We start from the raw sequence: 26,037 nt of genomic DNA on the forward strand, positions 1-26,037 counted from the left end.
ATTTCAGTCTCACCCAAATGTTAATGCTCCTGCAGAATCCTACTCTTTAAACGTGTACGACAAAACTAATTGCAAACCTTCAACTTGAGCTTGTACGACAAAATGTAAACCTTTTTAAACCCTCCTTCAAAACGTACGTAACGTTTGACCTGACTCTTCGCGGGATGCCTCTTCACTGATCATATTGCACTATACGGGACACTCCCCTATCACCGGTGGATGGGCCCAGAGTGCTGCCTCGCCCTGCTGTTAAATCTCACTTGAATGAACTTGTCCGCGGCTGTCACTTAGTTAAAACAGGGGCGCAGCCGGAGAATGAGACCTCTCTAATGGGCGTGTGTGTAGTGGAGTCGCCCTGCAGTGAACACAGAGAGGTAAAGTGATGAAAGCAGGAGAAATGGAAGCTTGCCTCAGAGGAAAGACCTCAATTCTATTACACAGCCCAAATTTAAAATGTAGCTCTTTTACTGCCTCTTCCCCTTGTCTAGAGTATCCTTCTCCAGTCTACACACAAAAAACAAAGACTGATGCAATGTGCTTCCTGGGAAGATCAGTCAGCTTGAGCTAATGGATGACACAGCTCATGTCTGTGTGTTTAGAGACGGTAAATTGGTACCACTTCATAATAACTACACCTTAATCAACCTTAACGCGTGAACAAACACACAGTACTACGACCTGCCTGAATCAGTCTTAATAAACTATTTGTTCTTGCTAATGTCAGGGTTTTACTTAGGACGCAAAAGCAGGACATGATTGGTAAGTATTTCAACTGTTCATTGTCCACGTTAGTAATCAGGTAAATGTGCGAAGTATCAGGCTGGGGGGGGGGGGGGGTACGTATTGGGCGGGCTAGCTAGCAGTCAGGTAGGTAGACAGACAGGTAGGCAGCTTCCAAAAACAGACGTACCTAGACACAGAACAAAGCAACTGTAGTACAAAAATACTGAAACAGGTTAACTCGTCTTGTGTCGCCAAACGCAACTACTAACTGGAGGAGTATCAGCGACAAACTGGTGAGGAGTAGGTGAAAAAACAGGCGTCTTATACAGCAGGTAATGAGGGAAAGCTGTCAGATCAGGTAAGACGACACCCAGGTGGGAGGAGAGACAGACAACACAGAAAACAGAGGGGGAGAAAACAGGGAAAACAAGCAGCAGGGAGGGTCCTGACAGATAAAATGTGGTTATTATAGCACAGGGGTCGGCGAACTTTGACACACAAAGAGCAATTTGGACCTGGTTTCCACAGAAAACAAAACAAAACAAAAAACACTGGGAGCTGTAAGTACTTTTTGACATCTAAAATGAAGATAACACCGTACTGTATATATTGTTTGTTCTGTTTTATTTTTAACTTTACCCTTTGTCTAAGCACAGTCTTTAGTGTGTCGCTTATGAAATCCGTGAAGTGCTACAGAGACTTTTGCTCCTGAACTTCTGCGCAGCGTCCGCAAATCGGGGCTCTACGAAGTCACTTTCCTCTTAACGCAGGACTGTGAGCTGTTGTTTCTGAGGCGTGAGCGGTGTTTGTTTTAACATAGTTGCATAAGTGTGACGCTTTTTATTTTAATCTTTCAAGATCACAATAATCTTCCAATTTAAACTCCATCCATCCATTTTCTTCCGCTTATCCGGTGCCGGGTCGCAGGGGCAGCAGTCTAAGCAGAGACTCCCAGACTTCCCTCACCCCAGACACGTTTTCCAGCTCCTCCGGTGGGACCCCAAGGCGTTCCCAGGCCAGTGGAGAGCCCAGCTGAGATTTTTAAACTACAATTTAAAATAATAATTAATACAACTAAAACACACATCAATTAAATACTTCCCAGTATTTTCCCAAGAAACGCGGGGCCACAGTATAAGGATGAAAGAGCCGAATTCAGCTCTGGAGCCGCAGGTTGCCGACCCCTGTTATAATGTTACTTTGTCATCCAATTAGAAAAGTGACTCCCACAAAAAATGGTAGTTCCAGTGATTGAAATTACGTTTGATTAAAGTAATTAGATTTAAATAAGGGGATTAATTAATGTATCAATGGAAAATAATAGGTGAAAAAAGCTAAATGTTGATAATTAAAATGTCAGTACCCTTGGTTTTCTGCTAAAGGGTGGGCTTTCCATTGCACCCGCTCCCACTAGAGTCTGTTACAATGGATAAACCGCTCGACTCTTTCCAAAGATGAGAAACTGTGTGATTTCAGAGTGTGAAAGAACTGTGACAAAGACCCGTGCACCTTATTGTCCTCATCAACAAACACAAGTCATAAACTCATATTTGTATGCAATCACTCAAACTAACTGCTCTGTTTTATGTGCCTTCTCCGACAACACATTTTCCTCCCCTCCACTGCACCTGTGATAAAGACATTTGGCCCATCTGAATACAAATAAGGCTTCCCCCAATTTGCATTTTAAGTCCAATGAGCAGAAAATAAATCTCGTCGAACAATATCTCCGCTGCATAAAATCCCGCTTCGTTCTTTCGCATCTTTCGCAGAGGATTGGGCCACACCTGCACATCCCCAAACGCCTCCTCTGTTGACTCTGACCACTCTTTGGTTGTCGTTCCTTTCATCAGCTCTGCGCTCACCCGGCTGCCTTTATGTATTTTAATGAGTAGACAATGGGCAAATACACTCTGTGTCCTGACTCCCCAAGCGCGGCAGGCAAACTTGTCAGTGTAATTGGATCTTTATTTTAGCTGAAAATATGTGGGGAGTTTGAAATAATTATCGAGTGGACCTGGGTAAAAGTGTGCAACGTGAGAGGTGAGAGGAGTGGACAAAATATGCAAGTGAGTGAGCAGAATATTGGATTTTGATGTGCTTCTTTGAGATAATGCAGTGTTTGTACTAAATGAGTCATCCTGAAGTACGTAAAAAATGTAATTTAATATGTAAAGTATGTTTAATTAGTAGAGTGTTCAACAATTTTACAATTTTTTTATGAGGACTACGCATAGACTCTATAAAGAAGTGGACTAAGCAAGTGTGACGTCAAATGAAGCTCATCGAGGCTAGCAGTTATAGTGGCGAATTTGGAGCCATATTTGGAATTTCCGACCGCGAGTATCATAGCAACCAAAGAGCCAATCACGAGCGAAGCTGTTGAAGGTAGCGCCCCTTCCACTTGACAACGCTGTGAAGCACCTGCCCCCTGCTAAATCAGCGATGGGGGCGCTTAGCAAGGCTGTCAATCAAACCTGTCCTCACAGAAAGCAGGCCGCTGATTTATCTGTTATTAATGTTATTTATGGACATAATAGCGAAATAAAAAAACACCACGATCACGTAGAGCAGGTTAGTACGAACAAATGACGAGTCTGACAGCAGGATTTACAGAGAGAGTCAATGGAGCCGGAAGCAAAGCCGTGATCACTTCTATTTCGAATGCGGCAGCTAGCAGGTTAGCTACGTCCATTTATATAAAAAGTCTATGCGACGACAGCATCTGCACACAACTGATCACTTGTGCAAAAAAAAGGTACAACACTGGCTCAGGTATTTGAGTAGCTGTCTTTTCTTTTCTTGAAACTGGTGGTTTAAATCCAACTAGTTTATCCTGGCGTTGTGTCTTTGGGCTAGACTCCTCCCCCTTTCTTGGTTTGAAAAGGCCAGTGTTACGTAATAGTAATTGTGCCCAGATAGGAATCAACAGAAAACTACTATCAAAACTATAGACCGATTTAATCAAGTAATGATACTAGAGGCGATTACGTAGAAAGTTAATTAGTTAGTATCCAAATTGGTATCTCCAAAACAATAAGAACAAAATTTATGTTAAAACTTTGTCATAAAGGTTGACGGAGCGACCAAAGATACAGACTCAGGAAACAGTTCTACAGAGTTTATTTGCATATACGTGAATGTAAATGAAGGTAGACAGAGCGGACAGTTGGGAGCAGTCGTCTTGGAGCAGGTCGTGGGTCGCAGGGTCAGAGGCTGGGGTGTTCGTACCAGTCGTGGAGAGCTGGGTCGGAGACAGAGGAGCACAGTGACTCCACGATCGCAGCGGATACACGGACAAAAAAAACGGAGCATGACATGAAGAAAAAACGGAGTGTTGGGTCCTCAGTCCTTTTCTACTCACAGGTGGAGGCTTGATTCCTTGATTAGAAGGAGGTGTGTGGAGGTGGTGCCAGAGTCTCCGCCCATCTCCAGGCTCAAACACAGAAGGGAGGGAAAACAGCACAGGACACACAAAAAACCCCAAATCCTGTCAGACTTATACTACAAATGAGACATAGAAACAATATTAATCATTCATGGGACATTTTATTTAATCGTGATAATTGCTGACAAAGATAATCGTCGCTACATCACCAGAAAGTGCAGAACAAACCGATGATCTCTTCTAGCTCACTGCTGTCTTCACTTATAACAAAGTACCATCCTATAACAGCTTTAAATATGGAACCTATTCATAATAATAAAACATCTCACATCTGTAACATCTTTAAATTGTCAGTAACTTAAATAATTATCATGATATAACCTTTAACCGTGATAATTTTGGCCGTGATAATCCTGTCACTCAATTTCAGTACGGTCCCGCGGCCACTTTACACCTTCATGGGCTATATTTTAACATTAAACTTTCATTAACTACCACCCACAGCACATCGAAAGCCCACAGCACATCGAAAGCCCACAGCACATCGAAAGCCCGCATTGCCTCGGATAACACAACATTTCATCATCTTACAAGCGAATGGTCAGCTCTTATGTCGGTGTCTTCTGTCGCTTCAAACCTTAACAGACAGAATGTCCCAGAGTCAGAGGCGTGCGTCCCCTGCTGTCCCGTGAGTGGGCGAACCCTGGTACACGAGGGAGGAGCTTTCCCACATCAACAAATGTCCCTCCTGTTTCCAGAACACTCCCACGATCATACTCTACATCCAACTCTATGACAAATCCACTTCTTACGTGAAAAACCTCCACGCTGTTTTGCATTCTGATTGCGTCTGGCGTGGAGAGCGGTTATGTCTGACCTTGCTCTGTGCACTGTTGCGGCGTGATGGCGAAATGCAGTCCTCACCATCACCAAGGTGATTTAGACAGCCTGTGGAAAGAGAGTGCATTTCAGCCCACAGTCTCTCCACAGGAATGAGACAGAGCGTGAAAGAGCCATGTGACCACACAGTTAAGACACCTTTGTTGAGTGGAACAATGGACAGACTACCACCACAGAGCAACAAGTGTTCACAAAGAAGCTAGAACTGAAAGCAGGGTTACTTTTCTTTTCTGGTAGTGATTCTTGTATCTGGTCGACTCGGTGGACATGTTACGGCTGAATATTCCACAGTGGATATGAATATTTTCTATAATCTATTGCAAAAACGTACAGCTCTGACCTTTGACTTCGCTCCATCCAGACAAACAAACAAACTGTGGAACATTTTAGGCAAAGGAACAACAATGCAGAGTGTGTTTATTTTGTCTTTAATGTGTATTTGTTATTATTAATAGTATTGTTAACAAAAAATGGGGAGGGGAATGTAATCGGATTGAAACTTGTAGAGCTGCAGTTGACATTGATGCTTGAATAAAAAATTTCATCACAAAAAAGACAATAAAGAGTGAACTTTTAACGACGCAATACACTATCATTTATTTTACTTAGCTCAAATGCTACATAACATACATTTCCTGCTCAAAAAAAGGTCACGCACTCTAATATTTCATTGCACCGGACCTGACTCGTACCTATAGGCTTAGTTAAACCCAGGTCGCGCAACTTTTTTTTGCGTCCAGCCCGTGTTTTTTTCACATTTGCGCCATATAACTACCTTTTAAATTACACAAACTCAGCATCTAGTGTATGTTAAGCAGAATTACCAAAGCATAAAAGGTCAGTCCATTAGCCATCCGAGCTTGAAAGCATGTTCTTAAGATGAAGACTCTTAAAAGCCAATTTACTGCGAGAGTATTGTTTTATCTCTGCGCTTGGTCATCCGCTCTAATAAAAGCTACGCAAATTATGTAGAAGAACAAATGTAAACTTATTATTGTTTGGGATTATAAAGCTGGATCGTTTCCCCCTCTCACTTGTCAGCTTCTTTCAGTGCGTTTCCTGTCATTTTTGAGATATTCTACCAAAGACCCATCCCGCATCAGCACCATGGACAGCTCCGTGTGTGTGTTTATGTGAACGTCTCTATTTTTGGCAGTAAATTCACTACTTCCACCCATCACTTTACTTCTCAAACTCTTTAACTCTCCCCCCAATTCTTTCTAATCTCCCCCATCAACACCTAAGCAACCAAAACATCTCAATATCCTCTTCCAACCTCGACAGATGAATCACCCTCATTCTTTCTAATTACATTTCCGCAGCAGAACCAACTCGCTGCCCTCGTTCATATTACATCCTCAGCGCCTTTCTCTGTATTATTCCTGGATAAAACACTAAATTAATCACGTTACATCCAAGTGTAAGTGTGTTTCTCCAAAGAGTATTGATGCGTGTTACGGGTGGGCCGGTTACTATTGGCGCGTCCTTATCTGCGTATCGATAAGTGATCAGTGGGACAAGGGCACGGCACGGCGTTTTCTATAGGGCAGGGGACCGCACGTTGGATTTTGGGTGACGGCCAAATGAGTTTAAATTGTGTCCTCAGTGAAATGGAAGTAAAGGTTTAGGAAAGTGAGATCATTTTGTTGGGGAGTGTTGTGGTTTTCTTGACCTTAAATCTTTATTTGTATCGTTTGGATCTAACCTTCGTAATACCATCTGTCGTTATGTATGGGTGTATCTCTCGGGTCAGGATATATATATGTAAATACAGTATTACATTGGAGATTTAACCTGTAACAAAGTAGCAAAGTATGAATATGCAGGGCTCATTGTACAAATTGTTTTCCAAATGCATTCTTTTAAAAACTCAAGACTTGCTAGCTTTTGCCAATTTGAATACCAGCAAAAAAAACTTACTTTGGTACTTTGATCGGACTTCGGTGAAAAAATATTTTGTCGTCCACTGCGTATGAAACACTCAGCGCTCACTATCCACTTTTCTTTTCTTCTATAAGCTAATTTTTGCAGAAGGGCGGATGAGAGAGTAAAAGAGTAATACAAGGTTGATGTAGTTGAAGCGCGGCATAATTTGGTCACGTTTGACGGGCCGGATTAATAAGATCAACGTGCCGTTTGTAGCCCCCGGGCCGTAGTTTGCCCACCCCTGGTCTAGCGGCGTCCGACCACTTTGACTAGACTAAACGGGTATGATTGTTTTGATGGTGTAAATACGCTGGATGTATTTACACTTCTCTGTTGATTTTGTTTATTTTATAGTTTTAAGGTTTTTACTATTAGAAATTCCACTGTAAATCAAGGCGTTTACCATGATTTACAATGATTTATTTAAGGCACACTATGTAACTTTTCTAGGGGAGAATTCGCAGTGTTGCTTTATCTGGAAACGTCCACAGTATGGCCTTAAACTACAACTACAATCAAATCTGTGGAGGGGCAAGCCCACTCAGAGCAGGAAGTCATGGTTTTCCACGTTATTTTTGAGTTATTTTTAAGTTATTTTTAAGAAATAATTACAAGATAGACACATTTTGGATGATACTATAGTGAGAAGTAGCACATAATAACACAATTTCGAAGTAAACAGCATTTAATCATGATGAGCTTTTGGTCTTATCTTAACTCCGCCCCAGTGCCTTGACAGATTTTTAGCATGCTTTTTAAAATCATTCATTAAATTTTAACTTTGTGTATGTCTGTGTTCATTGTAAAATAAAGCAAATTAAAAATAACCCAAGAATGAACCATAACTACAACCATTTTATTGTTCATTTATGGTCAGTTATGTTTTAAAAGGAGGATTTGAATCTATATAAATGCTTTGGTGAATATAAGGAGGGGGGAAAAAAGGAAAAAAATGCATTTCCCCTATAGATGTCCATACATTTGAATGCCCCTCTCCTGCTATGTCACTTCCGCTTCAGCACCATGGAAAGCGCCGTCACTGCTCTTTTCATATTGGGCTGGCACACGGCTGCTCGTGGCGGGGAGCTAAACTTTTGGCAGTAGCCCCACGGAAGCGCGATCGCCTTGTATATACACAGAGCGTGCGGGGCATCAGCACAGCCCGATGCAAAGCGCGGCACGTCGCTGCGACTGAAACCTCCGCGGCGCACCACACGACAGAAAGGGAGAGGCAACGGGAGCGAGGCAGCCTGCATGAAATGAATATGCACAGAGACGATTCCAACGGACACCGCTTACCGAGGGACAACGCGTAATAAAAGCATAAAACAACGCGTAAGAGACGTGCGCTAGAGGCGAAAGGAGGACCGCTGCTCAAAGGGGGGACGCCGAAGGGACTCGACCTGCATGTAAGAGCCACACTGGAGGCAAGAGATGCAGCCAGCGAGCAAGCTCCTCACTCTCGTTTTCCTCATCTTCGTGGGCACAGAACTCACCCAAGTAGGTCCTTGTTTATTTCATGGTTTTGTTTTTTTTTCTCGTTTTTTTTTTTCCTTCTGAGGCCACGGCAAAGACGCACCAGTGACAGGCTTAATTGGCTGTGTATCCCGTGTAAGATTATGTTGTTACCTCGTCTAAAGAGCCCTCTTAACCAGATTACCAGGCAGGGATTACATGATGGGAATACGTAGTGCTGAACGGGCGAGGAGAGACCCGCGCAGCTCCAGCGTGTGCTCTGTTACCACCGAGATACACAGACTATAAGATAATGTAAGAAAACAGACTGTCACTCCAAATATGTTCATGTAACCTATATATTTTCAAAACATCATTACTCCACACCCCATATCACCCCATATTTAACAGACATTGACTTTTTATTTGGCACTCCAGCTGTAATAAGTAGTCCAAACAATAAGATATGTCCAAAACAATAATTAATCCGAATGCACAATTGAACAGAACAATAACGACTTCCTGTTACTAAAGCTCGAGTAGCAAAGGCTGTTGCATTAAGCTGCTGGCTGTGTAAGCCCCCACCACGAGCTCAGGGGAGCAAGGACTAGATGTATTTATTGCTATAAGGCCTGCCGCTGTATAGGCTTCAGGAGTTTGATGATTTAATTGACCTTGCTTGAACAAACAGTCATATTTCTCTTGTTGCGCCGTGTTCCCTGTGAATCCAATAGTTGCTGGTAATTGGGAACTGAGAAAATCAAACGTGCCACCAAGGTTTCTATCAATCAATTAATGTGTGTTCTCTTTGCGTTGGGGGGGCGCACACTGCAGACACACCGTGCAATAGAAGTAAACAGAGCATGTCCTGTATGTGTGTTAGAGCATTACGTTGACAGAAATACAGTCGTCATTGATTTCCGATAATTTATGGCTGTGTATGTGTATGCGGCGTTCATTCAAATAGCAACAAATTCACGTGGCACGCTTCCCACCCCCCCTCGGTTCTTGTATGTCTCGGGCAGCGCTGTACTGCTGCAGCACTCATAATATGAACTGGACAGAGCCAAGTGGACAGAAATGCTGACACAATCGAACAATGAGGCTATTTGCCACTGATTGATGCGAGCTATCATTCAGAGTGCAGGGGAGAAGAGGCGGGACGTGTCTGAGAGATGTGGCCCCTCGTATGACAGTGCGTTTGGGTGTCAGCACGGGTCAGGGTCCTCCCATACGTTGACACTGTGCACATCTGACAGCCTCTCAGTGTGTGTCATGCACTTGAAGGTAAGTCGATATTAGACCTGAGCTTCCCTGTTCACTTCTATACAATCGTACTGGAACGTCTGAGCATGAAACATAGCGCTTATACGGATATATTGTAAAAAAAACTGAATGTACAATCTTTAATCTGTCAAACAAAATGTCACGTGTCCCTTAAAAACACCTTTTTTTTCTTAATTTCTCAGTTTAGCCTTTGTCTTGCTTTAGACCTGATCTAATCTGTGCTTTTGTGGGAACATTGAACACGTTTACCATGATTTACAATGATCTATTTAAGGCACACTGTGTAACTTTTCTAGGGGAGAGTTCGCAGTGTTGCTTTGTCTGGAAACATCCACGGTATGGCCTTAAACTACAACTACAATCAGATCTGTGGAGGGGCAAGCCCGCTCAGAGTAGCAATGAGTAGTAATGCATGGTTTTCCAAGTTATTTTTGAGTTATTTTGAAGCAATAATTACAAGATGGATACATTTTGGATGATATTATAGTGAGACGTAGCACATAATAACACAATTTTGAAGTTAACAGCATTTAATCGTGATGAGCTCTTGGCCTTATACTGCAAGCTCAGCCCCGGCGCCTTGGCAGATACGTTTTTAGCACGCTTTTTTATACTAATCCTTTAATTTTAACGCCGTACATCTGTGTCCATCCTAAAATAATCAAATAACGAACCATAACTGCACAACTCTTGTATTATAACAGCTGCATAAATCCTGTAGCACTCCTGTAGTTTGTAGCAGCACGAAGTCGACACGTTGTTTTATTTTGTTTCCGTAACATCTGGCTTCTGCCCACTGATTAGTAGCCTGATAACCGCTTTAATCACATTCATTCACCTCAGTCCTCGTACAGGGAAGAATAGTAAGTAGCCTGAATGGCATCTGCTCCCTCCCAGAGCCTCCCCTATGGCTGAGGGCCCGTATCTTGGAGCAGCACCTCCCAGCTAACACCTGATCGGACAGATGGTATACTGCCATAGAAGCCCCTTTGACACCACAAACACAACCTACATACCATTGCTCATAATAATATAGCTTAGTTACCAATTAGTGTGGAGCACCTGGTACGTCTAAGCACTGTGCACTAATCACACAAGATGCATAAACAACAAGGAAATAATTATCTAGTTTTAGTGCGTCTCTAATTCTGGCCTGCGCTGAAAATTCAAGGTTATAACAAAAGGAACGTTTGGAGTTTTTGAATGTACATGAACAAGAAAATGGGGAGAATCAATCTGGTTTTATGGGAGAATGTGAGCCGGAGTAAGAGCTGAATTGCAATATGCGTGGTGTGATTGGCAGCCGGGCTTGGAGCTATTTATTATTCAGTATGGGCTGGTTGAGCAGCGGAGCAATGAGAAAGAGAGCAGAAGAGAAGTAGGTGGTGGAGAGAGACGCTACAATTGTGAGGTGGCAGGAGGGAAATGTGATTTTATTACCACTACCATGAAGCCTTTGGTTGTAAACCTGCTTGTCGCAAAGATTATTATGTTGTGTGTGTCTTTTACTTGTTGCACTCTGACTACGATACTGAAACTTTCCACTAGGAGTCACATGTATTTGCTCTGTGCTGGTCCTAAGCTTGGATAACTGTGTTTTGTGACTCATGCGGTGGGATCTGTGGCAAAAGTCAAAAAAGGAAGTGAAGTGAAGAATTCTTTCTGATTGTTGGTTTGTTAATGATTAATTATTATATTTATGCATTTCTTTTGTTCAAGAGGGTTCCTTTCATCTATTCATACTCAGCCCAAACAAAAATATATAAATATCTTACATTATAATAACTCTTTTTGTTTAAACTTTTAAGCAGTTAATGGCAATAGTTTCATGTATTTGTTGTTGCAAATACAATGCTGTCAGAAAAAAATTTATAAATAAAATAAATAAATAAATAAATAAATAAAGAGGCAGCCTTGATGGGTAGTCAAAGTTTTTAAGAAATTAATTATTGTTTTAATTGGTGAATAGGCTAGTGTGTTTATTTATTATTATTATTATTATTGGCAATTAATTAATTAATTTGATTTTTATTATTATTATTATTATTTTGTATTTATTTTTTTCCAGTAGAATAATTAAGAAAAATTACAACAACCCTTATAAATATATGTTAGATAAATGAGTACACATAAAAGTATTGTATCATACAGTGGTCAAAAGCAGGGGTAGGGTTGTAGGCTTTGCTCTGTAGGACCCTGCCCCTCTTTGCCTGTTCCCTTTCCCTCATCCATCCTCCTGCGCTCTCTCCAGAAGGTCGAGACGTGGGAGTGACAGAGGCTGCACATATCTAAAGGCAGTATCTAAAGGCAGGGCGCAGCAGGCGCATGGAGCTGCAGACTCTCCTCTGAATCCTTAAAGCTTTATGTTCTCATGTGGTGTGATTTATCCAGCGTTAAAAGAGGCATTACTCTGACACAGTGTGGTTCTAGACACGTTAACATAACACATCCATTTCCAAAGAGAATGTATTATGTTAAAACATTTTGGCACAACTGATCCAAACTTAAATCCCACCTTCACGCGTCTCAGTCTTTGTGTGAGTCTTCATTAGGCTGTTGGAAAAGGTCATGTTAATTAGAGCATTTATTAAGACGTGGCTCAGCATTGGCTCGTTTGCTGCTTTCACCACAGAGACAGAATTAAAGAACCAGGTCCGTTTAGAAAATAGCACTTCTCAGCAACACCGCGTTTGGCTGCATGATGGCGCCAGAGCCACGCGGATGAAGGCGCGCGGAACAAGCTCGAGGTTCTTCTCTGCTTCTCCATGAACCACTACTGCGACTTCTATAATTAGAACATTGTGTAATATTACAATGCAGGTTTGTAGCGGGGATAAAATGGGCTCTGGGGGATTATTGACGTCTGCGCTACAGATTCATAAAGTCACGCACGAGGAAGGGTCATGTTGTCTGGGACATTTGCGCGGGATGAGGTGTAGGGGTCATTGGAACATGTCCAGCACCTACAAAGCTGACATCACTGACTGTAGCAGAATAGATAGATGGACAGGGATGCAGAAAACGACTTTGTGGCACCTCCTCTTCTCTGCTCTCATCCACTCGGAGCAGCCGGCGCGCGCTCAGTCAGTGGCACTTAATGAGAACGCGCTCTGAGGCAGGAGGCGGACCAACGAGCGTCGGGCGTGAACAAAATAGTAACTGAGAGCAGAGGAGGAGACAGTGCGCGGGACAAGCAGGCAGAGAGAGGAGATACAAGCGCCAAGTGTGCAGCTCTCACCCACTTGGATCATCATCGTTTCATTTCGGTCGCCCTCGTGCCTCCCCGTTGTGGAAATGTCCAAAAAGAAGACATCGGACCCGGAACCCCGGGTGAAACGTCCTGGTGCTACGGGCAACCTGACTCGCATCCGACTGGCTCTTATCGCGGGGGAGAGTGCAAAATGAAAACGGCCTAAAACAAGAAGAAAAGCTGGGTAAAAGTCCGAGCAGAGTGTCAACATGACGGTGCCGCTGCTCAAAATTGGCGTCGTGCTCAGCACCATGGCGATGATCACCAACTGGATGTCGCAGACCCTCCCCTCGCTGGTGGGGCTCAACACCACGAAGCTGACGGCGGCGCAGGGGGGATATCCAGACCGGAGCACGGGTGTAAGTGCAGCACACGAGCAGGGGACAGCTGGAATAGCCCTAGACTATGACATTTTTCACCAGATAATCATGGAACAAAAATTGGGAATGAAATTTCTATTGTGTTGATCCAGTGGGCAAAATGGGAAAAAATGTGTTTTAAAGTTGTTTCAAACGCCCGTGGGCTAATAGTCTACTAAGGTTTAATCATTTAAGGACTTGTAGAGTAAAATGTGTATGTTCTGCGCCCAAGTACCCTCCCCTTTGCCTTTCTGTGAATGAGAGGCGTTCAAAGCCCCGCTGCTTTTCAGAGGATCGTGTGAAGAGTCCCTTTGTTTCACTGCCGCTGTTCGGGATGAGCCATACGCGCCCTGTCAGCACAGACCATCCACAGTCAGGAGGCTTTTTACTACAGGATAGAGAAAGGTCGAACATGTTTTCCAGGAGTGTCTGCGTAATTGCTTTTTTTAGATTTGGTCTTAGCTTGTCACTAATTGAATCATTCAGTCTCTTCTCTGATTGTTCCTTTTCCTCTTAAGTACAATAGGCTCCGTAGAATCAGCACAGATGCTATCTTTTTGCAGCCGTCAGTCATTCTCTCTCCAGTTCTTCTCATCTTTGAGTTATGAAGTGGACTGGTTTACTGCAGGAGAAAAACTCACATTGACGCCACCTACGGCACACTTTCCTCCGTGCCCCCCCTCACAGCCACCTATTATATATGTATAACTCTGCACTGGTTGCTATTTGCCTCGGTTGGTTGTAAAATATCCAGACTGATGGTGCAGGAGGGTGGAGCCTTGTAGCTGGTGGCGTCCAGATGGTGATGAATGCAGCACCAGCTTTGGAATTAAGCTGGCACTGTGCACTTTATGTGCAAATAAATCAAGCGCGTGTCCTTGGCAGTGTCTCATTGACCTAAAACATCTATTGGATAAAGCTTTGGCCGTTGGTTATTGTTATAAAGGTGTTACCTTTGTGTATTTAAATGTTGTCTCTGTCATTTGTCATACACTTTTGCTTCACTCCTTTAGAAGCAGCATTCATCCTTTGTATCTCCTGTTTCTGTTGTAGGTCTTGCCAGCCAACCCAGAGGAATCATGGCAGGTGTACAGTTCAGCCCAGGATAGCGAGGGAAGGTGTGTCTGCACCGTGGTGGCACCCCAGCAGTCCATGTGTTCTCGGGATGCCCGCACCAAACAACTGAGGCAGCTTTTAGAGAAGGTAATTACAGTTTAACTCCACACTGCTCTCATCCTCAGCATCAAAGTCATCCACTGTACCCACCTCTCCGTCTGTCTGCTCACACACTCATACTCTGTGGTCCCAGCATCACCTCTCTGCCCGCTGGACAAGAATAGGAATCATGCTCTAATGAGCTCCCTGGAAACCTAAGAGGCATCATGGGAGTCAGACGAACATTCATGTACTGTACATGTACAAGGCACACGTCTAATGATGTAACCCCACTCAATCCCCACTGTGTGAGCTCAGCCCAGACCTGATTACAAGAAAACAATGGTGGGATATAAAGTCTTATGAACAATATAACAATATTTATGCGTGACAATGATTTAGCAACGCTATTGATGAGCAAAAATCATGGTTAATACTGGTTTATAACAGTCGTGAGAAACCAAATGTCTTAACAGTGTGTGTGCTACACTTGCACCATGTGTGTGAGGCCCCTGACTAGTTGGCTTCAGTTCAGATTATGTGACTCACTGCATGAAGCCAAAACAACATATTGAAAATCTGTTGCATTTTCATTGCAACTTCTTTTCCATACAAAGCCAAATATTATGTAATAATAATAATAATAATAATAATAATGAAAACAATTTCCATTATTACACATTTTAACCAGTTATGTGTCTTGTTTAACTGTTCAGGTGCAGAACATGACACAGTCCATCCAGGTATTGGACCAGCGGACTCAGAGAGACCTGCAGTACGTGGAGAAGATGGAGGTACAGCTGCGGGGGCTGGAGACCAAGTTCAGACAGGTGGAAGAGAACCACAAGCAGAACATTGCCAAGCAATACAAGGTACGAGTGTCACCGCCTCACCATTCTGTGTCTTTGTCTGTAAAACACCCATAGTGCAAGACAAGAACCCTTATTCTAATGTCACTGTAAGCATATCTCTACATACAGTAAATGACCTATATGAGGTATAATAGCTTAACCTTTCAATTTAATACATTGCAGATTTTAAACATTACATAACAAATTGTGCATAATGGCGCAATAGAAACCAGATGCTATTGAGAAACTTGCCTACTCAGTGTCACTAATTTTAACTCACATGTCTCTTTGATAGAAAAGTAAAGTCTTAACAAACTTGTTTATCTATCCTCATCCATGTGCCATATTGCATGCAAGCCCAGACCACCATCCAGTCTTCATCTCCTCAGCATGTAACACACTGTCAACACTTTTCTGTCACATTATACAATATTTGTGTGTGTGCGTTTGTCTTTTAGATAGGATAGTAAGCTCCAGCCCCTGTCAACAGTCTGTCGTTTTCTTGCTTGCAGGGCTAACTTTAAGAAATGTAAAGAGAGAGAGCCACAGGAAAGAAGAGGCAGGTCTATTCCAGATTCCCCTGAACTGGGCCACAGTACTGAGAGCATTTTGGGCGACAAACAGATTTTAATTTTACCTTAAGCACCATTCAAAACCAGGAAAAACCCTTACCCTTTGTCCTAAACCCACCTACCACTGATCTTTTCCTGCATGATACTGCTAATCAAAGTTTTCCATTCAAGCTATTTTTAAAACGTAACAAATTATTATTATTATTATTACTATTATTATTATTATTATTACTATTATTATTATTATTATTATTATTATTATATTACAATCGATGTTATCCATTTTATTTTTGTTTCGCTTTTGTCTATGCATATTTGGTTCCTCCACAATATAAAAGTCTTTAGACGTACAATTCGAGAACACTTTGTTGTCTGTGACATGTAAAAGCATGTATCCCTTACTACAATGTTGCATTTTAAACAATGATGACCAATAAAGAGCTTTCCCAATTGTTGTTGGTGTACCGAGGTGCTTGCTTCTTAAAATCGACTGGTCACTTGCCAGGGTGGAGCCAACCTCTGCTTGTCCAGCCGCTGTGGTTTGTTTTTATGCTCATACACCTGCACAGTACATAGCACAAAAGACAACAGCATACATTACTTATATGGGCTCACAGGTGCAGAGCTAGGGAAGAGATAGAGTAGCCAGGCTAAGACAGGTATTTTTTATTTTTTTTTATTTTTTTCTTTTGCACATGACACTCAACCGGGCTTATTCTAATCCTTTCAGGCCATAAAAGCGAAAATGGAGGAGCTTAGACCGTTGATACCAGTGTTGGAGGAGTACAAAGCCGATGCCAAATTGGTATTGCAGTTTAAGGAGGAGGTCCAGAACTTGACGTCAGTGCTAAGTGAACTTCAGCAGGAGATGGGGGCCTATGACTACGAGGAGCTGCACAACAGAGTGTCAAATCTTGAGGGGAGACTCCGTGCATGCATGGAAAAATTAGGTAGGCGCAAGAAAGTCTACACACTTTTTTCCCCAACACGCCACCGACTTTCCAATGTGTTATGACAGGATGAAATGTCAGGCACACAGGACATCACAAGGACACGTGCACTTTTACATCATGTGTTATTTACACTTCAAACATGGGGTGGAAAATGTACTTGATGAATGACCAAATACTAATGTTCCGGTTTCAGTGGATACACAGTCATTGGGGGATTCATGTTTTAACCAAATTAAGGGTACAGCTTTATAATAACTAAACTTTAATTAGCATAAACCAAGACATAATGAACAATGAACAGCTAGTTTATTTAGAATGACTCAAGATTAGTAACTAGGGGGTTAAGATTTAGGGTATTAAGTAGCTGAATCAATCTATTTGTTCATTATGATGAAACTTATGACAAGTTTTTGTTCATGAAAGTCGAATTATTACCAAAACACTATCACCGCAACTTATTATTGAATCAAAATGTTGCATAAACCGATGGAATGTTCACTCCACTCTCTGTTCACATCAGTTCCAAGCCTTGACAGCACGATTTTAAGTTATACACATGTCAAATAATGTGAAAAGAGGGTCAAGAGGGTAAAATGGATCTTGTGGTGATGCCAAACGAGAGAAACCAACGACTATAGGGGGAGTAACATGATCTGCAAACAGGACACATTAGATTGGGTTGTTGTCCTCATGCTGCAGGTTCCCATCATGCTCAACTCTTTTGCTTTTAGCCCCTGTGTTCTGTCTTCACACCTCTGTCACAGCCCACAGTGCTAATAGATGCACACCCACAGAAACACACTCACACTTTGTACTTGCATATCACGGGTATATTGTGTCCCAGTTTCCAATTCTTTGTGGAACACACAAGAATGAAATTATGAAAAATTATTTCACAGTCTCTTCAAACATTGGCAAAGACAATGCAGAGAAAGAAGTACGACAGTTGTGTGGTTCAGTACACACATTTCAGTATCAAAATTCCATGATTTTACTGCAGTGTGGTCGGTCAAGCCACTACCAACCCAAATCTCTAATCTTGTATCCATAACAAATTAGTTTCAGGTCTAAACTTAGCTACTTAGCTTATCTTAGATCATTTAGATGTGTATTATTTAAAAGTATGTTTGTAGGTGTGAATAAGTATGTGAATAAGTAAAGAATACTTACTGCGTTCACTTTGAGGACTGGTAATATCGATGTTACTACCATCTAGAGTATTACCATAACTACTGCTGTGCCTGTTCACCTCCGCCCCAGGGTCAAACTAATGAAAACATTTACAACTGTCTGGTTAATACCTTAAGACCTAAGTAAAGTTCCTCCCCCCATATGTGTAATCTTTTCAGTCCAGTCATTAATAGACAGGCTGAGGCTTGTGTCAAAAACCACCAGATCACTAGTGACAGGATCTCCTGGTCTCCCTCCTCTCAGCGTGCATATTTGAGAAAGTGAGAGAAACAAAATGGAGGTGAGGTCACGCAGAGAGGGACTGCCTCAGAAAACACAACACAGGGTGGCTCCTTTCATCTCCACACAGTTCCAATGCGCCTACGCTACGCTAGTCTTCCCTCATACTAGTAAGATTAAACAGGTGAAGGTCACTTGCCAAATCTGCTCTGTCGAGGTAACAACAAGAAAAATGAGAGTGTGATCCAGACAGAAGGGTCACACGCTGAAAGTGATAGAGGAGGGTGATGGGGAAAACAAGAGTGTGATCGAGTGGAGGGTACTAGGGAGGAAGAGTATCCAGGGCCCTACAAGACCCTTCAGGATGTTTTATGCTGTAGATCGTAACAGCAGACACAGGACACAGTTAGCCATCCGCCAGGGGAACATGGCAGCTAGCATGGCAATAATCAACTCAAAATATGAACTGAAAAAGATAATTTAGATAATAAATGTGAGGTTACAGCATGGTGGTTTGAATCTATAGCTTTAAGCATGCTGAAACTACATTATAATTTAATGGCAGGTACTTGTCTCTGCCTATTTCTGGATATTTAAGATTATAGAAGCGGTAATATTACTTAAAAATCAATAACAACCACAAAAAAACTACTTAAAATAGAAGAAATGCAGCCAGTGTGAGCTTCTTCAGCCAGCAGTTTTCCGAAGGATTCCTTCAGGGAAGAGCACATTTTCACAGTGCTTACTTTTAGGTTTACAGCCTTACATTTATCTTGATCATATAAGTCAAACAACTATTGAAAAAGCATTAGAGTTTAAAGTCCAGACTAATGCTATTTGCTCATGTCAGCTCCACTCCCATTAGCTTTTCCCTTTCAGACTCCTGTTCTCTGCATGCAGTCAAAAAGCAGGCCAAACAGGGATTAGATCATGTGTGTATCTCCAGACGGACGATCCATCAGAGGCTGCCCTGCAAACAGCCGCTGCCCTCTAAAGACACAGGCCTGATTAGGGAAAAGAAATAAATAAATCAATGGCCATTGTATTAGTGCTATGGCTAATCCCACAGAGAGCTTACATAAGAGACCAGGTCCTAGTAGGACTAGACAGGGGTCATGTGTGTCTGTGAGGCTCCAAAACATACAGTACAATTATTAGGACTGAGATGAAACAGTTCAATATGTCAGACTGTTTCAGCACCGTGGATAGCGCCCAGTTACAGTAGGGTTCACATTAAGTCGGCGTGTCGTTCAATAAATGCAGGATGGAACTATATTTTTGAGAGGCTCAGTATTTATTGCTTGTACCTGTTCCTTGTACTAGTGGAGAACTACATGCTACACAATTATTAGAAGAGTGAAGGTCGAGTAAACTGAAACAATACTAACTGGAGCCTATTTCAGCACCAGGGGCAGAGCAATTTATCGTTGAACAAATGAAAGCTGGAACAATATTTTTGAACCTTTTCTTCGGATTTGGATTGGGATGAGATTAGCATTTGAGTTGTAGAGATCCAAAGTAGTAACCTCTATGAGTCATTATAGATTGTTTTTTGTTTTTTTTTTTGTTTTTACAATTTACATTACTAAGAGTTGCATGAAATATTATTGTTTAAAATTCTACTTTGATAAAATTTGTCATTGTGTTAGGCCAGGTTCACAAACAATACCCACTGACTCTTGCATTCGCTGTAAAGACTCGTTGAGAGACATGTCTAGAACATGTCTTACACTGCAATTAGTTGTCAACTTTACACAGAAAACAAAGTACAAGATCTGTGACAATGTCAGGACTACGATATTTACAAAGGGCATGGATACAGCAACGGAGACAGGCGGAAAGATGCATTTTAGCAAGGGTTAATGAATGAGACGCTTGACAAAAAGGATTGCTAATGAAAACACAAAATGAGCCATAGCCAGCCCCACTTGTGAGATTAGCATATCAGAACGACTCATTAGATTCACAGAGCAATATTAAGTCATCAGGACACTCTAATTGACCTTTATGGTGCTGCTCCCGGTCTCTGACAAAAATGTGTCTAACAAATCTCCATTTAAAACTTCTGATTCAATTCTTGTCAGCCTTTATTAGCAAGAATAGACCAGATCTGCACCACAAGGGAGCAGCAACCAAGCACTAGTTTTGTCAAATTCCTATTAACACCTCAATCAACACTCATTAACACTGCAGCAGCGGCAGCGGCAAACGCACAGAGGCGGTCTCTTCTCTGCTCCTTCACGCTCCCACCTTGTCACACTGAGGAGTAAAACAGTCATTAGCATGTGTGAACTGAATAATAAGCACCTCATGTCCGTGGATGCAAGCGAGACGGACATTTACACTGCCACGTCCTTCAGGGCTATTTATTCCCTGTCAACAGCTGAATCATTCTCTGCATTGGTCTAAAGTAATGGGTTTCATATTGGGGTAAAGGTACATAACAAGTGTTTTTATGTGGTTTAAGATGTGTTCACTTGATGACATAATATTCTTGAATACGTCTGTGGTTTAAAATTGAGCAGGAGGGCAGGTTTTCTGTGGTAGATTTTGCTGTTTAACTGTAAAACTGCACATTTATTGATCTGATTTATGGTCAGTATCTTTTTAATTACCAGGTCTATCCGCATGAAACAAAAACTGCCACAAAGTTCATCAACAAAAGTTTAGTTTCGTTTCATAATCGCTTTATAAAGTGGTGGTATTCAGCTGCAAAGACATGATTGCTGGGGGTCTACACAAAAAATTAATAATAATAATAAAAAATCACATGACAAGTCTGTGGAGCAAATCTATAACAATCGTGATATGGGTTAACATTTGTGGACAAAAAGTAACACTGCCATAGAGTTAAATCTATAGGTTGATGGATATCTAGCACAGTTACCATAGCAACTAACAACATAAAACTAAATGTTATATAATTTGAATGTGCAAAAGTGTTAAAAATGTCACTTATAAACAGGAAACCGATGAAAAGCTCTAACCCTCTAACTAAAATTGTGAAAACATCAAATTCTAAAAAGTGAATTCAGCCTAATCTGTTTTGGTTTAATTATTTAAAATGTGAACAGTTCCACAGATGGCTTTACACAGATGGCCAACTTAAAAACTTCTGTACAGATTTATTTGCTTTCCATGTTGCTTAGACCTGATTTAGACCTGGTTTAGACCCGGTGTAAGGGCCAAACGGGCTTTGTACTGGATGCTTCCTTGTCACTACTTGTTTTGCAGCATGTGGCAAACTGACGGGCATCAGCGAGCCCATCACAATCAAGACGTCTGGATCCAGGTTCGGCTCCTGGATGACAGATCCTCTGGCCCCTGAAGGAGACACACGGGTATGTAAATAGTGTTTTATTACATGTACACTGTGAACTAGAAAGTGCACTTAAGTAATGTACAAGCTTTGTTTTCCGTAAGACAATGCTGTTCAAATCAGGACCATGGACAGCGACTGGGTAGACCATTTAAAGAATCAAAGAATAAACACCAACCAAATGAACTCTACAAGAAAAATAAAACCTTTGAGACACAAGTACAGACCTTCAGTCCATCTTCTGGCAATGTTCCCTTTTCCAGCTACTACTTTATTCTATCAGGATATCTACTTAACACTATTACAAGGACCCTTCGAGTTAACAGCTGGAGACAACCTTGATCATAGGTTAAGGTCAGCTCTGACTGTGAAATGTAATAGTCTCTGGCCTTTATCCTCATCATCTGATTTCCCTAAGCAGAACGGGGCCTCACTAATAGGTAATGGGCTCTGCTTCTGTCAGTCAAATGAGATTCTAAATACTGTACTGTGTTTTAAAGGGAAGAAAGCACAAGAGGATTTATGGTGCAATAGAAACAGTTGAACGCATAAATATAATGGAGAAGTAATGAACCAGCAAGACAATTAAAGGCACACCATAGCTGTGGAGATCCAGTGTACTTTTGAAGCCAATTGTCATGACAAGTGCAGCCTGTGAACGTTTGAAATACTCAATAAAGTAAAGGTGAACCGCTGACTAAGAATAGATTTAGCATATTGTAAGGGCAACCTTCTTTGTAAAAAGCAACCTATTTTAAAACTGTGGATAAAAGAAGTGCTGAATTATCAAAGAGGCGCAGTGAATGTAACTGACAGGGGCAGAAGGCCTGCTCCACGGCTTTTCATCTGCGGGCTTCCTCTGCTCAGTTCTTTGCAGAGTCCACAGAGAGCTCTATGTTGATGTGAAGGATTCCACACAAAGGCAGGTGCAGCCTTCAGGTGTCAGAGTCTCACTACAGCAGAGCAGTATTTTAGCCCTCGGAGAAAGGGGGATAGGGGTGGTGTGCCCACCTCCGTGGGGGCTGGAGGAAGTCGGGTCCAGGCAGCTGAGACAGGCTTTTATGTGGAATGATGGGCATTATCCCCGCGGGGCAGAGCTCGCCCCATCCCGCAGCTGTCATGCTGACTGTTTGTATTCAGAGTCTGCAGGACTCTAGCTTCCTACATCAAGTCTTGGCTCAAACCTAATTGGAATGCTTGCTGAGAGAATGATTTGATTTATTCTGTTTGTGATCTGCATGTAATATGCACAGATCTTCAAAGGCCTACATTGGGATGACTATTGCAATTCTTTTCTAGCTCGTTACCAGAGTAGCAGGACATTTGCCCTAAAAAAATGCAAGGTTGATCCGAGCAACAGGAAAAGCAAAGTGTTGCTGTGTTCTTCTATGTTTTTAGTGGCCAAAGGGCATGAATAAAGGGTCAGTGTCTTAAATCTGTAAACTTCATTAGACTAAAGTATGAATCATTTTAGAAGTATTCAATAGGTTTTCTAATTATTCAAATGTTCTAATCTTTTTGTTGTTATTTAGGTGTGGTACATGGACGGTTACCATAACAACCGCTTTGTGCGAGAGTACAAGTCGATGCATGACTTCATGACGTCAGACAATTACACGTCCCATCGTCTGCCTCACCCCTGGTCTGGGACGGGTCAGGTGGTCTACAACGGCTCCATCTACTTCAACAAGTTCCAGAGCCACTTCATCATCAAGTTCGACCTGCGCACCTCCTCCATCAGCAAGTCCCGGCAGCTGGATCAGGCCGGATACAACAACGCATATCACTACGCCTGGGGGGGCCACTCGGACATAGACCTCATGGTTGACGAGGGCGGGCTCTGGGCCGTCTACGCCACCAATCAGAACGCAGGAAACATTGTGATAAGTAAGCTGAACCCCAACACGTTGCAGATCATCAAAACGTGGACCACGAACCACCCCAAACGGAGCGCCGGAGAGTCTTTTATGATCTGTGGAACGCTTTATGTCACAAATGGCTACTCAGGAGGAACAAAGGTGTACTACGCCTACTCCACCAACTCCTCCACTTACGAGTATATTGACATTGCATTCCAGAATAAGTACTCACATATATCCATGTTGGACTACAACCCGCGGGATCGAGCTCTCTACGCCTGGAACAATGGCCACCAGGTGCTCTATAACGTTACACTGTTCCACGTGATTCGCTCAGAAGAACTGTAACCTCAAAGCAAACTGCCCACAAAGAAGAAGTACATGTCGTCTATGGAGATCTAATATATCCAAGATTATATCAAAACAAAAATACTATTGGCAGATTTTATATGTGGAAAAAAACTCAGAGATTGCAACGTGAATGCAAAGTAGGTTGAATGTGCATATACAAAAGAGCCAAAGGGTTTCATTCCAAAATATGGAGTTGTTATTTATGAAAAGAGATGTACGAACTCAGAAAACACTCATGATTGTCAAACACCTTTGTAAATAAAACTATTATAAAGTTTACTGTAATTCATACTTAACATTTTCTAATAGCTGCCATCTTTTTTGTGGAGATTTTGTTTTTTTTATTTTGGAATGAAACTCTTTTTACTGTTTGCCACATAGAATATGATTGTAAAAGTAGACAAATATATGTATAAAGATTTAAAAACACATGCCAAAAAGATCAATCAAGCATATATATAGTAAAAAATCATGCCTTTTTTATACACGGGAATATAGACCTCCATGCAGCTGCAGTCTCGCCAGATCACCTCCCAGTTGGACATTTGGTCAGTGGGGATCTAGTAAACAAGAACTGTTGTTATGAACTGTTTGGTTCCCTATGGCTTATGGACATATAGACAAATGGGAGATTAGTCTGGTGTGAGGACTGGCAAACCCAAAAGGAAATAAGTCTGTCATATCATTTTTTTTAAATCAAAACCGTAGCAAATACTAAAGTCTGTAGAGAACACAGCAACAATAAGAACATACGCTAAAGACCTGAAGGCACTGACTGTTGCGCTGTTGTTTCCCGAGAATTTCCTGTGTTAGTGACATACGTGTGAACAAGGCTTTCTTTGCATGAGTGTTTTCTATCACTCTAGTCTGCTCTTGAATGTCTTTTGATGTACAATATTAGAACAACAGAAAGTGGGACTCAACTGGATTATAAAGAAAAAACAGGAGCATGTCAGTGAATTACGATATTGCAAATGTGCTGCAACGTCGGCAACGGGGGCACCGCTCCGTCCTGATTATTAGACGTTAATAGTTCACTGCTGCGAAAAACGTATTACTTTGTGACCTTTGCGACACTCGGCGGCCGACGTAAACCCCAGAACGCAGCTCTGTTTATACACACAAACTAATCCACACGTGTTTCAGTTTCACTTAAACCTCATAAAGTCAAAGAGATTCATGTGATATTTTAATGAACTGACATGCTCTGATTTATTCCAGGCTTAAGGGTTGGATAAATACTTTTATATCTGAATTAATTTTTGTCTTTTTTATTGTTTGTGCATCACTGTAACATGTTGGCACCAGTTTGGCCTCTATATTTGTTAGTCTGTACCGAGTGGGAGGAATCTAGATACAATTTCTTTTGAAAACAATGCCACAGAAAGTACAAAGAAATCCGCCCTTCGAAATCAAATTGTTCTACGTTCCTTTCACCTCAAACACCTGTACGAGGGTTATAGTTTGTTTAGTCCAGTCAGCCCATCATGTCTCCACTCATTGCTAGTGAAGGATGCTGTTATATGTATACCCTTGCAGAGATCAAATGCTTTTCACTCTTTTTGCGCTTTGCTGGACATGTGTTGTATCTGAGATGAGATAGTTAATGATTCGTGTCAATAAAAACAAAACAAACCTAATTCTGGAAGTGGTGCCTCGCGCTAGAAGACGCCAGGAGCTCTGCGAACACTTAATACTGACTATTTTCAGCCTTTCTAAAAATTAAACAGAGGAATTAATAAGGATTTAAGAAGTGCTCGGAAAAACCAAAGACGGGATGATCGTGTGAACTCGGGCGGAACAGATGGTCGGAGGGATTGGGCATATCTTGGGCCTATTTAGCAACGTTATGTGCGTTTCCCTTTTGCTCTCTCCGGCGACCTCCTTCAACCTCCGGGCGATTGCGGATCATGCGGGCTAACCTCACGCCGAAACACACCGATAAACGTCTGCGCCGTCAGCTCCGCGAGGAAGTAACTAGTAAATAATGGAAATTGAATCCGTTGTCGGGTGTGTAGCTCACAATTACGGTTATACTATTTCTCTGACAGATCGTTTTTCAAAAGCGAGATACTTTGCGGCGTTGAGAAATACAAAACAAAAGGGAAAGGAAGAAATATTGATTTGTTGATAGCTCCACTATTAGGTCAGTATCACCAAACTCAGCAGGAGTCTCCGCACGGGGTCGACAGTTCGTATAAAACTACACAGTATTTTCAGTTTTTTTTTACTCCTAATTAACAGGTCTGACAGGTCCTACTGGCTCTTATTAGTTGGGG

At 41.9% G+C, this 26,037-nt stretch overlaps 1 protein-coding gene across 2 annotated transcripts; it reads left to right on the top strand.

Moving 5' to 3' along the window:
* Positions 1–7,999: 7,999 nt before the first annotated feature.
* Positions 8,000–25,388, top strand: olfm1b (olfactomedin 1b). Of its 2 annotated transcripts, none has more exons than XM_033989945.2 (6): positions 8,000–8,437; positions 14,342–14,491; positions 15,160–15,315; positions 16,597–16,816; positions 21,464–21,570; positions 23,081–25,388. In XM_033989945.2, exons 1-6 carry the CDS (start codon positions 8,372–8,374, stop codon positions 23,753–23,755), a joined length of 1,374 nt encoding a protein of 457 aa, XP_033845836.1. In that variant the 5' UTR covers positions 8,000–8,371; the 3' UTR covers positions 23,756–25,388. The 2 variants fall into 2 exon arrangements, with proteins under 2 accessions (XP_033845836.1, XP_033845835.1); XM_033989944.2 differs by lacking the exon at positions 8,000–8,437 and adding an exon at positions 12,856–13,288.
* The last annotated feature ends 649 nt before the right edge of the window (positions 25,389–26,037 follow it).

Source organism: Periophthalmus magnuspinnatus, chromosome 23, assembly GCF_009829125.3.
Source record: "Periophthalmus magnuspinnatus isolate fPerMag1 chromosome 23, fPerMag1.2.pri, whole genome shotgun sequence".
In the NCBI taxonomy this organism is placed as follows: domain Eukaryota; kingdom Metazoa; phylum Chordata; class Actinopteri; order Gobiiformes; family Gobiidae; genus Periophthalmus; species Periophthalmus magnuspinnatus.

What these genes read in the sequence shown, in the direction of transcription:
- olfm1b (XM_033989944.2), top strand. Translation starts at nt 13,139, where the DNA reads ATGACGGTGCCGCTGCTCAAAATTGGCGTCGTGCTCAGCACCATGGCG. An exon ending in TGCATGCATGGAAAAATTAG is followed by an intron (nt 16,817 to 21,463) that starts GTAGGCGCAAGA and finishes CTTGTTTTGCAG; the next exon opens with CATGTGGCAAACTGACGGGC. An exon ending in CCCCTGAAGGAGACACACGG is followed by an intron (nt 21,571 to 23,080) that starts GTATGTAAATAG and finishes GTTGTTATTTAG; the next exon opens with GTGTGGTACATGGACGGTTA.